The sequence below is a fragment of the Atta cephalotes genome (genome assembly GCF_000143395.1).
Source record: "Atta cephalotes unplaced genomic scaffold scaffold00021, whole genome shotgun sequence".
In the NCBI taxonomy this organism is placed as follows: Eukaryota; Metazoa; Arthropoda; class Insecta; order Hymenoptera; family Formicidae; genus Atta; species Atta cephalotes.
In genome coordinates, this window is record NW_012130085.1 from 2,816,450 (window position 1) to 2,829,497 (window position 13,048).

The following is a 13,048-nucleotide window of genomic DNA, read 5'->3' on the forward strand; positions in this document are numbered from 1 at the left end:
TATATACTNTAATATATATACTAATATATATATATATATATAAATATATATTTATATATATGTCTACATTTGTTTCATTTTCTGCTTTATCTACTTGTACGTTAATATGCTCTCGTAAATTGTATGCAAATAGGTTGCATTCTGTTATGTATGTATGTATATATACATATACATACATATATATATATATGTATATATATATATATACATACATATATATATATATATGTGTGTGTGTGTATTATTTATAAATTAAAAAAAACGCACCCTAGTTTTTTTTATCAAAAGATGATGAATTTATAATTCTGATATAATTAGTATGTGCTGACTATATAAGAAGTATAGAGAAAATGAACAGTATATGTAAAAATATTACCGTACATTTCTTGGACTATTAATTAATACATAACATATTTTACATGTTTATTATTTGTAACTGATTTTATTTTTTGTGGCAAAGAAAATATAGTTTTATATATATATATATATAATATGTAAATAAATTACAATAGGAATTTATTTTTATAACAAAAAATTTACATATGTAGGAACTTCATAATAATAGTTTCTTGCTTATAAATTTAAAAGTATTAATTTCAATATAATTCTTTTTCTTATAACTTCCATATACCTTCACGTATTTCAGAAATGTCTGAATCCGATCTATTAGCTGGTGACCACATTGATGGTCTAGATGGTCTTGAAAATGGCCAAGATGGAGATACTATTATGCAGTGTGATGGCGTGAAACGTGATTTAGGCGAAGCAAACGTTGACGATCCTGTAACTGTTGTTATTTTTTACAGTAGTATATATATTCATAAAATTCCTTTTATATAGTAATACTTAACTTATTAAATATTATCCATAACTAGGAATTAGAAGCGATTAAAGCACGAGTAAGAGAAATGGAAGAGGAAGCTGAAAAATTAAAGCAACTCCAATCTGAAGTAGATAAGCAGATGAATATGGGTAGTCCACCTGGTATTAGTAAGTTTCTAAGTTTGTGTTTTCTCTATTAAAAAATATGTGTACAGAGTGTCTGATAAAGATTGTAACAACAATTAACACACATATATACACACATAAGAACATTCTTATTATCACATTTCATTTCAGCAAGTCCATTAAATATGTCATTAGAAGATAAAATGGAAGTTGATAATCGGTCCATTTATGTCGGCAATGTAAGTTCACTATAATGCATTCATGATTATGAAATTTATAGCATAATTTCTTATAAAATGTATTTTGTAGTATATGATAATGTTGCAAAAATTAAAAACTTGATTTCTTTTGTAGGTTGATTATGGCGCTACAGCAGAAGAATTGGAGCAACATTTTCATGGCTGTGGAAGTGTCAATAGAGTTACAATCTTGTGTAATAAGTTTGATGGTCACCCTAAAGGATTTGCTTATATTGAATTTGCCGAACGTGATTCTGTACAAACCGCAATGGCCATGGATGAGTCTATGTTCAGAGGACGTCAAATTAAAGTAATGCCTAAAAGAACAAATAAACCTGGTTTCTCTATGACAAATAGGTAATTCTTTGTTTTATAAATAACATGTTCTAATTATAATTTATGAAATGATAAAAACTTAAATAATTATTAATTGATATTATATGTCACTCAAATTTCTTTATTTGGATCTTACAACCTCGACACTTGTACTTCATTGCTTATATTTATAGGGGTCCCAGAGGTGCAAGAGGCTATCGAGGTATGGCTAGAGGAATTATTCGCGGTAGTGCATACTTTGGATACAGGCCTACAAGGCGTCCTAGGTAATAATTAATTTCTATTCGATTTTGCTATCTTCTAATGAATACATTAGCAATTTTTATAATATCTTTGTTCTTTAAAAAAAAAAAGAATTTGCTTTGTCTTCTATAAGTTCTATTATTTCATTTTTTTTTTGTAGGAGTTACAGACGTGGTTACTATATGCCATATTGACCATTTTAAAGTGTGGCAACATTATTTTACAAGTGTCAAGGTAAGTTTTTATTTTAAGTAACGCATATGATAATTCTTATTTATTGCTCAAAGAAAAGTTCTCAGTAAGGGGTAATTTAGTTTTTCATTCAATAATTAATAGTTTTATACAATAGGTTTTTAAGAAATATAAAAAAATAAATTATTTGCAAAAGAACATTTCTTTGAATATTTTTAAATTTTCTGGAAGTTTCTGAATTTCATGCATTAATATAACTCAAGGAAAGGCCAGAAATGCTTGAATTTTGACGAATTATAGTTTGAATAAAAATAAATTAATACAAATGTTTATATACATATATATTATATTAAATTAAAGTTGTTTAATTAGATGTTTTTGAATGATTTTTACTCATTTCTCTTTTGTTTAATTTCTTATTTCATGTTAAATATCAAAATAAATTGTATTTATATATCGAGAGAGATACAGCCTTATATCTATTAGGACTATTCAAATAATCAAATATTCTTTTAAGTAATATTTTTCATAAACGAATAAAAAAAATAATATCGAAGAATATAATTTACTGGTCATTCCTCCACATGACTTAGATTACAAAATTATGATTTAATAGTAATTATTCTTTAACTTCTAATAAATTTAATTTTTAATATAATCTGATGTATCTATATGATCGAACTTAGTATATAACAAATATAACAAAATTAAAATTATGAAGAAATTAACAGTATATTCTCTTTATTCATTGGATATAATGAAATATGATATCTAGATACATTAGTACTGACACTTGGCCATAATAAATATCTATACTGAAAAAAAAATGTTAAAATGTATATAAAGTTACAAAATAACATCTTATTTCGTTCCTACATGTGGCATTTTTAGTCTAGCTCGACTAAAAAAAAACTTTAATTCCAATTAAATATGCACATATTTGCTATTTCACAAATTGAAAGTATAGAATATGGCCTTGTGAGATATAATTGCAAATTGTAAGTTTTTGTGAAAAATTGATTAACAATTCACACAAGAAACTTACAAACATGTATGTCATCATGCATTGTATTAAAAAAAAGCGGTTAAGATATTTAAGTAAATTCTTATGATATGTCCACAGAAAAAAAACTGATACGAAGGGAAAAAAAAGAGAAAAACATCATGTCAAAAGAAAAAAGATTGGACAGATGGGCACAATTAATTATATTTGATTTAATAATTATCACATAAAGCTACAAATGTAGAACAGCGATCATTCACTATTGTAGTTCAATAAATTTTTTTAAAGAGTTTGATTATTAAATTTTATTAAATTGAATTTTGTATCCGCCTTAAAACTTTTCCAAAATATTTTTTTTACATATTCATATATATTTCAATTATTTTATATATTTGATGGAAATACATTTTGATTAAAAATACATTTCAAAAGATATTTAATGAAATTATTTAACATAAAAAATAAATTTTAAGTCTTATATTTAAATATAATTACATTATTATTATTGTAAATAACATTATAATATATACTATAACTACAGACGTTATATAATTAAGTATTGAAATATTTTGAATTTAAATTTCAATTCAGTTTTTGCAAATTTATGAAGTATTAATTACTAACAGTCTAACGTACTTATATATACATATATGCAAGATATCTAAACTTCAATAAAGTTAATACTACATCATTAAGTTTTCATAAATATATTACATATGTGTGTTTATTAAAAACAATTATATTCTTAGTAAGTAGCTCCTACAAATAATACAATATTATTTAAAAATATATATTTGAAAATTTTTGTATACACTTAAAAACAGAAACTGAAAAGCACTCTATTGATTTTCGTATAAAAGAATAACATATGAAAGCATATTTGTATTTTAATGTGATCTTATTTTTACATAATGTGATAGACATAATTATAAGGATAATTATATATAAGGATGTATGTGTTGTGTGTTAAGGCTGATACAATAGATTATAGAACAGAATATTATAAAATGTAAAATTGAACTATTAAACATTGATATCTGAATATTAATATAATGCCATCTGAATAGATTATTATTTAATTAACTACATATATAGTTTATTTGATAAAAAATCCTGTCAGTTCATAAAAATGTGAAACTATAAAAAAAATTGAACTACAAAGTGAATGTCTAGAATAATATCACATAACTATAATTTGTAGTCAATTTTGTATGCATGATAATTGAAAGTTGCGCCAAGAAATTACGAATTGTCATAATTGCATTGTACGAGGTGTTTCGATTGCACATTGTAGATTTTTTGTCATGTGCAACTTTCATTTACTCAGTACTAACTATACATCTTCAGTTTTATCTTAAACATATTGCTACTAATTTGTAAGATGCGTGTAAAATATGTTCCTGCAATATTGATCCATTGTGTGCTAAGGTGTTAGGAGGAGTGCCGACTTTCAACATATTTATGAGACACATTTCGTAATGTTACTTCCATGTCGCTAAGTATTTTGCAGGTGCAGCGCAGCATCAGCATCAATTGAGTGATAATTGATACAAATTTCATGAACAATTTTTACGTTTCATTAAGGGAAAAAAAAAAGAATTATTAAGATATATGTGTAACATAAAATGTAAAATTAATGAGTGGTAAATAAAGAATTTCTTGGCTAATATAGAATTTTAGATATTTTTTAATGAAAAGAGAAAGAAAAGGATGCATTTTTACACATCTATTTATTTAAATTTTATAAAATCAATACTACTATAGAATTGATGTGTAATAATGCAATTATTAATCCATCAAAGAAAAAGCATATATAAAGGCTGGCATAGCAGTTTATTAACATTCAGTACCATTCAAATTGATATTTCTTACATTTTAAATGTCAACATGTAATGCATCAGAAGAATAAATTTCGTTTATATAAATTCGTAATATTTTAATAACAGATATAATTTAATATTAATATGTATTTCTCTTTTATTACAAACTCTGATTTTTGTATAATCTCTGAAGGCATATAATACACATGATCAATTTTCAAAATGTTTTTATTAATATTTAATAATGAAAATTCTATAAAGGATATTTATTAACAAAATATATTGAAGATCTGAATTTGAAACAGGCTGCGTTCGAAAATATTGCTCAAATGCTTCCGATGCCTTGAATTTATCATCTTGTTCTTGTCCAACATAATCCAAAGCATCGAAGGCATCCGAACAATGTTTTCGAACGCAGCCACAGTATGACAAAATAATTATTTTAACACTTTATTTCATATATATGTTCCTTCGTTGAACTATATAGCAAAATGAAAGTTAATAGGTTAGCCTAATTTTCTGGAAAATGCAAAAAGTAAATTGTATAACATATAATATACAATTTACTATCTCAGTTTATGTGATTCCAGATTATATTAGATATACTGATCAATATGAATATGAATTTAAGAATAGTTTAATAATTATACATCTTTTTATAATATAATAATGTCAATACATAAAATTATTCATTCAAACATCAATTTTATTAAGCATGAGCATTGTATAAATTGTATAAAACAATTAGTTTAATACAATCATGTTTTCTTTTTGTACTATTAATCATTAAAATATAAATCTAATGTAAATGTAGAAGTTTGAATTACAAATATTTTAAATGAATAATTATTTTAATTAATTGTTCTTCCTACGAAAGTAATTAACTAGACTAGAATCTGAGATATAAATCATAAAGATGATCATCATTTATTAAATAAATTATAAAAATAGAGATCTTAACATAATTGATTAATTCTCCTACTTTCTGTAATAATTTTAATGTAATTCTGAGGTCGTAAATAACATTTTAAAATAATATCAATAAAATACATAATAATATACAGAATGTTCTAAAATTTGTGAATCAGAATATTACAGCAAGAAAGTTTGGACAAATTTAAATAAAGAAATTAATATAAATTTTTATTTTAAGCAATAGTTTCTTGAGATATAAAAGTTTAAATATGGCTAATTATAAACTATACGTTTGTTTGTATGTCTGTGAGTATTAATGAACGTGTTGAAGTGCGCTCACTAATACCACCACATACACGATTCTGGACAGGTAATCATCTAAATGTAATCTGTAATTAACCATATTTATATAAACTCTTATTACCTAAAGTAATCTAAACAATTACTGTCTAAAATAAAAATTTATAAATAACTTAATTTTTCTTAGTTTATTGATCCCCTACACACTCCCGAAATTTAGTCATTTAAATTCGGGATACCCTGTATGTAATTAAATGAATTATTCAAAAGAATAGTTTTCTTTTCCTCTTTTTCAAATAAAAAAATTAATTTTTTCTAAAATAATAAACTTGCTTTAGTTTTATTAGTTTATCTCATACAACTATTACTAAATAATTTTGATAATTTTTGAAATTAATTATATATATAACGCTGTGTGATGCAAAAAATATCTATTTCTCAATTCAGATCTTCAATTCAGTCACAATATCAACTCAATTATAATTAAAATTTTGGATTTATGGTTTTATGTTGATTGTAATCTGTTTTTACTGTAATTATATTTATGACCATATAATTTTTATATTCATTTGGTCTAAAGAACAGGATATAGGATTTCACTAAGATAAACATTGACTAGTATACCATGTGGTATTTAATTTTCAAATTGGAAAGCAAAAACTATCGTTAAGAGTTTAATTCAAGCGTTTCCAAAATTGATTGACATAAACTTTGCAAATTCGGTTGTGTTGTATATTCTGTATGTGTTTTTTCCAATTGTTTTAAAGTTTCTACTCCTCCTTCTCTGATCAACATCACACAATAACGTTTTGCTGAAAATAAATATTACGATATGATTATTACGATACGATAATTATGAATTATTATGTATAACTTATTTATTTCAATAATTTTCTCAAAAGTCTTAATTTCAAAATTTAAAAAAAGTTACAATTTTGTATAGTTAATATATATCTAATTATTCTCCATTTTTAAAATAAACTAATTCTTAAAATTTATATTATGTAAAACATTATTTTTAAGCTTACGGTTTTTTGTGCACACGTGATGAATTGCCCACACTGCCCAGAGTTGAACGGGATATGCATCTGTACAACGTAACAATGGGAAAAATGGTTGGAAGCTACGATAAGCAACCATTTCTCCTTGTGGTGTTTGCCAATGAGTTACAGCATGAACCAGTTGATCCAATAATTGCTCCCTGCTCGGTTGTGATGGCATACTACACCAAGATCGAGGACCATCACTAAGTAAATGTGCAGCGATACCAGCTGCGAAATAAGATACATCAATGTGTTCGGAATCAAGCAGCATAGAAAGCATTTTTATAAACCGAGGTTGCATAAGTCGTGGTCTCAAATGATCGACCTAAAATACAAAAAATAAAAACATGACACAATGTTTCACTAAACATACATATAAATATACATATTTTTATATTACAGAATATATTATATATTCATATTGAAGATCGATACAAACCTCTGCTATGTTGTTTAACAAACCAAGAACTTTAGTTTCCACACTAGATTCTCCTTGGAAGCTATCCAACACTTCAAGAAATAACTCCATTCCACCTTCATCAAGAAAAACCTTGCATGTAGCAGCACTCTCATCCGTTAAATTCCAAAGAGCGCTTAATGTAAATTTCATTGTAATATCTACTAATTTGGATTCAACCTTAGATCTAACCATTGCAAGCAATTTCAACATATATTGCGGCTGTGCACCAAGCATAGACGTTTCCAATGTTGATATCTTTGCTGCTAATATTGAGCAAATAGCCACAGACATACGATTCATGGATGCATCATCAAATGTTGACAAGCAATTCATAACTAATCTCGCGCATCTGTTAAATTAAAAACTTGTAAATTAAAATCTTTTTTTATTTATTTGTATGTCACAAAGAGAGAGAGATATAATATCCATATACTGAAATTTCAATATTCATATATATAGATAGTAATATTAATTTACGTTTTATTCATTTAATATGCGTAAGAAAAATTAAACCTATATAAAGAAATACTTTTATTTATTTATGATAGTATATAAATTTATTGTGATTTGAAATAAACTACTCTTTTAATTTGGTGTTCATAACATGAAAATGAATGAAGATGTAGGAACAATTTTGAATAATTATGAGTTTAAATAAGATTAGAATATTTTATTAAAATATAGTGAATCAAAGGAAAGCAAGTTTTATAACAGAATAAAGTATCTCTTTACGTTTTGCGTAATATTTAAGTTTAAATATTTAAGTTTTATTACACAAGATAGAAAGATTGAATAAAAAATGATCGATAATCTTTGATATATGTAAATAAGTGACATTAATACATATTGCTAATATCATTGCTAAATCCAAGACTATTCAAGTATATATGTGCACATTCTCTTTTATCAACTTCCATTTACAAAAAATAGCATCTATTTTTATTATTTATTTAACGTAATATTGTTATTGAAAATTTGCATATTACAGCAAATAATACATAAAATATTGATAAAAAGTTTAAAAATAAAGATATTGAAATCTCAGAATACTTAATTTCGAAATTATAGATTCATGTACAGGGTGATCCATTTTGATCAATCCAGTAAATTTTCTCCGAAATTAACACGAAAAAATTTCATAGAAAATTGACTGGATTGATAAAATGGATTGCCTATATATATAAATTTATGTAAATACCTATATTTGTCAAATGCAACATCCTGCAGAATTCTATCGCTACACAGGGTCAATAATGTATTCTTTTGAAGTTGATGATTAGTTGGATATGATTCCATTGCTAATAATGTTAATTCGACTATTTGTTTAAGTATTGATGGATGAATCATGAGAGCTAATTCACCCTTTGTAAGATTATAGATACACGCAGTAGCTGCCATTTGTACACGAAATTCCTGTGGATGTTCTTTCATTCCAGGTAACACTAATTTTATCACATCAACTCGTGGTTCAAGAAAATTTGGTGTCAAACGGAATAAGTTAAATAGACATTTTTGAAGATATATTGGTCTGTATGTATACCTCCTAAGAGCTTCCAAAATTTGAGATTCTGTTGCTGTACCACTGATCTGAAGCAAAAGACGAGATAAAATATGTATTATTTCATTGAATTGCATCTATCAAAAGTTTTTTCCTTTTCTTTATCAATTAATTGTTGATTATTATTATTTAGTTCGCATATTTATACTTTTATTTTTTATTTGTATAATATATAAATAACAAAATTTCTAACAAAAAATAGAAAATTAATTTTACAATTAGCAATTTTTTTTATATTTGCAAATGGAAATTGATTTGTTATAGAATACATATTTCATAGAATAGATGTACGAACAATTAATATATCAAACACCAATATTGTAATAATTTTTTTATAACACATACAGACATGTATAGTATATACAAGAGAATATTTATCTTTAAAATTTAACACATTTTAAGAAATAAATAAATGACCAATACATGTGGTACACTCATCAGTTAAAAAATTATAACACTTTTTCGATTCAGTTTCAGAATATAATCTTCATGTTGCAACTTTTTAGCTGATGAATGTACAACATGGAATAAATTTAACATTTTTAATTATCGAATTGTCGACACATGATTTGAAGTATAAACAAACGTCTAAAATGCATAAATTAATATTAAACCGAATGAGAACTACTTTACTCGTAATGATATAATAATATAAATTTAAGGGAAATAATATAAAAGAGATGAAATATGTCAAATTTTGCATAACTAATAATAATAATAATGAATAAGAATACTACTACATATCCATACAAATATACAAATACAATGTAATAAAAATATTCCAATTTTTAAAATAATAGAGACAGTGTAATCTTGCATAGCATTAATATCAATATTATGTCAACTTACAACAAGTTCAGATCTATAATCCTTATGTGTTGAATCTATAAAACTTTCATCGTAACAAGCATCAGAATGTACTAGTCCCAGAAATCTCAAACGTACATGTGATGCAATGAAATTTTTTAAATCTTTCGGATTTATATCATCTTTACCTATGTAATGTTATACTTAATGAAATGTCACATTAGTATAATTAACTAATAATTTATGAAATGCAACATGCATTATCAGCTTACTATGTACATATATACATAATTATTATTATATATTGCATTACTCACCTGATAAGTCTAAAGTTGTTAAATGAGGCATACAATTCAAAGTTTTTAAAAAGTCTGTTATTTTTGGTTTAGCAGGTGCAAAAACTTCAAAACCATGCGGATCTTTCTCATCGGAAATATCTAAATGCCTTAATTCGTTTAGCTCCAGCAACACTGGTATTAAATTTCCACATCCACTTATTTTTAAATTATACATATTTAATGTCCTTAAACGATCTTTACATTTTTTCAACGGTGTTATATCGTCAACTCTTGTACAAGATATATCTAAGCTTTCTAAAAGGGGAAGATCTTCGACTACTATGTCCAAGCCATGTTTATTAAATTCTGTTCCTGAGACATTCAAGGTATGAAGTGCCTTTAATTTATTTAATGTTGCGATATCTACCATGCGTTGTCTATAACAAGATTCATGAAGATATAAAATTATAAACTATCGTAAAGAACTTCCATTATTCAATGTGTTAAGAGTTATAATAACCTTGAAAAATCCATAAAGCTTCCTTTAGCTACACTTAGCGACCTAAGATTTTGTATACTCCAATCGCCTAAACAACTAATTAAATCATTAACAGTGATTTTCAGACCATTTACTATTAAATCTATAACCTTATGCTGCTTAAGAACACTTAAACCTTTAGCTGACAATGTTGATGCATCTTTCAATCGTACGTGCCTAGAAAAAAATTAACTGTTACTATAAATCCATTTTTATTTCTTCCAAATATCCTGAAATCTCATCACCTCAATCTAGTGGTTTTTGAATCAAAAAGTGTAATTGTCAAATCAGATAATGTGTTCTTCTCACATAGGTTGGATAATAATTGCTCTGATATTTCGGCCGGCAAGAAGGCATCCGGATGTCTAAAGGTAAGCCGGGTTGGTGAGCTGAAGGAAGCATCGTTAGACGATGTTCTACCTGTTGCAGTATCAAAAGCAACTTCTGTGCTATTACTGTTTAGTGTACAAATATCTTGTTGATCTAAAATTTATGCTGCTTTAATTCTGCAAAGTCTGTACACGAATACTAGTTTTATATGTTACTTACCAGAGACAGAACTACTACTCAGAGTATTGGACAATACTTGAGTATTATCACTAAGGTGAATCTTGCACAGGCCAAGAAGGTTACCGCAGATAAAATCAATGCAAACCTCCTGGAGACTTCTCGGAGACTCAAACATCTTATGTTTCTACTGTCATCCGTGCGATAATCTTTAGTCCTTTATTCTATCGACTTTCTAGAGAGCAATGATCCATGTATTCACAGTTCCACACCTTGAAAATATAAGAATAGAAAAAACACATGAGTCCTTCAACATCAACATTCTAATACTTTAGACAAATCTTATATCCTCGCACCAGATTATATCGTAATCACGTCATTATAAATATGATCATAAATATAATAAAAAAAAAATATTCCTTCTCCAAGATACATACATGGAAATAACGTCATGTGAACTGGATAACAGGCATCGTAGTCGCATTCCTCGCGCAATCAAGCACTTCCTACAAGAGTCAAATCCCAGCGGAGGTGAGCAAATGTAATTCCGCCAGCAACGTTTGGATAACAGGATTTTAAATAACGATTATATAATAATAATAATAATACAATTCTGCACGCGGAAGCAAAGGAATGCTCGCGCACTACTCGAATACGTTACTTGTCGCGCGTCGAGATCGAGAGTAGCGTGATGTGTCGCCACGAATATACGATCGCGTTGACCGTCAAAATCCATACAGAAAAAGCTCAACGTCGGATTCTCAGAGAGTATGCAATATACGCGCATACGACTTTGCGAAACGATTTCGCTAGGACAGCCACGAGGACTCGCAGATTCTCATCTGTGATGTAGACGCCATTTTGACTCGTCAAATATCAAAACAGACCAAAAAAAGAGCGCGGCCGTCGTTCGTTGTCGTCATCATTGTCATTATTGTCGCTGTCACCAACTGTCACCGCGCGATACAGCGTGAATGTGGGGTGAGCGTGTCTTTCACGACCCAGCTGATTTTAATCGCTGCATTAGAAATTAAAGTTAACTATCGATTCTCGCATAAGAACGAGACTCCCGGACTCTTCCTTGATTCCCGATCTCATTGCAAATAATAGTATATATTTACTCAATGAAAGGTAGTGAAAAAATGGTGAGATAATGAAATCTAAATATGACCGAATTGTGACGTCCGTTAGCGCTGCTTTATTATCTATGTTAATCGCAGCCACGCGGGCGATGCTCCAATTTTATAATTATATAAATATGTACAGATTCATCGATAAAATGCTATTAAAAACAGTCGATCTTACGGAAGTTGCGTGACTTAAAATTTTAGCGATTTCAACTGAGATACATTAGTGTTCATTGATGCATATAAAAGCTATTATAAATCATTGTCGTAAAGATGGATTTAATAATAAATATAAAATATCCAACACGAAAGAAAGTTCATAACGGTCATAACAAAGCTGGATTTTTAGTGTTTAAATAATTCCATGTGAATTTATATATCATATATGTTGTCATTTGAATTGCACGCTGATTTGATTTTTCGAAATTCGGCGCGCAGTTCAAATGACGTATCTATACAAGATGCATAGAGAGCGACAGTACCAGGCTAATTTCTTGAAAAATACACATTTTCTTGAAAAATGTTTCAGACAAAAGTTGACAAAAGATTCTAAGGCTCGATTGCACCAACGTTACTTTGACTTTAAGCAAGGCTTAAAATTTTCTGTCTCTCTTTCGCTTTAAAACGAGACGGAAAGAATTTTAAGTCTTACTTAAAGTCAAAGTAATGTTGGTGCAACCGAGCCTAAGTGTCGCATTTCATGGTAGTATGACCTTAAATAATATTGTTAAAGT

General features: G+C 27.2%; 2 protein-coding genes across 2 annotated transcripts in view; one reads left to right on the forward strand and one right to left on the reverse strand.

Moving 5' to 3' along the window:
* The window catches only part of LOC105619361 (polyadenylate-binding protein 2), a 2,447-nt gene extending 487 nt beyond the window's left edge, over nucleotides 1–1,960 (forward strand). Inside the window, exons 2-7 of the mRNA XM_012200882.1 lie at nucleotides 647–783; nucleotides 876–990; nucleotides 1,120–1,187; nucleotides 1,303–1,544; nucleotides 1,697–1,789; nucleotides 1,927–1,960. Of these exons, the coding sequence (XP_012056272.1) occupies nucleotides 647–783; nucleotides 876–990; nucleotides 1,120–1,187; nucleotides 1,303–1,544; nucleotides 1,697–1,789; nucleotides 1,927–1,960 (689 nt within the window). The remainder of the gene's footprint in view (nucleotides 1–646; nucleotides 784–875; nucleotides 991–1,119; nucleotides 1,188–1,302; nucleotides 1,545–1,696; nucleotides 1,790–1,926) is intronic.
* Nucleotides 1,961–6,662: 4,702 nt separating this feature from the next.
* LOC105619363 (protein zyg-11 homolog B-like) lies at nucleotides 6,663–11,365 on the reverse strand. The gene is made up of 9 exons (XM_012200883.1): nucleotides 11,230–11,365; nucleotides 10,926–11,163; nucleotides 10,663–10,857; nucleotides 10,182–10,579; nucleotides 9,907–10,052; nucleotides 8,698–9,086; nucleotides 7,479–7,848; nucleotides 7,025–7,364; nucleotides 6,663–6,808 (listed from the first exon to the last, which is right to left on the reverse strand). The coding sequence occupies exons 1-9, from the start codon at nucleotides 11,363–11,365 to the stop codon at nucleotides 6,663–6,665; spliced, it is 2,358 nt and encodes a 785-aa protein (XP_012056273.1).
* Nucleotides 11,366–13,048: the final 1,683 nt, after the last annotated feature.

Bases quoted from the DNA above. Each gene is read 5' to 3' on its own strand.
- LOC105619363 (XM_012200883.1), bottom strand. From the start codon at position 11,365: ATGTTTGAGTCTCCGAGAAGTCTCCAGGAGGTTTGCATTGATTTTATC. The intron at 10,580-10,662 runs GTTATTATAACT...ATCTTGTTATAG, and splicing joins AGCTTTATGGATTTTTCAAG to ACAACGCATGGTAGATATCG. The intron at 7,849-8,697 runs GTATTTACATAA...TTAATTTAACAG, and splicing joins GTTGCATTTGACAAATATAG to ATGCGCGAGATTAGTTATGA.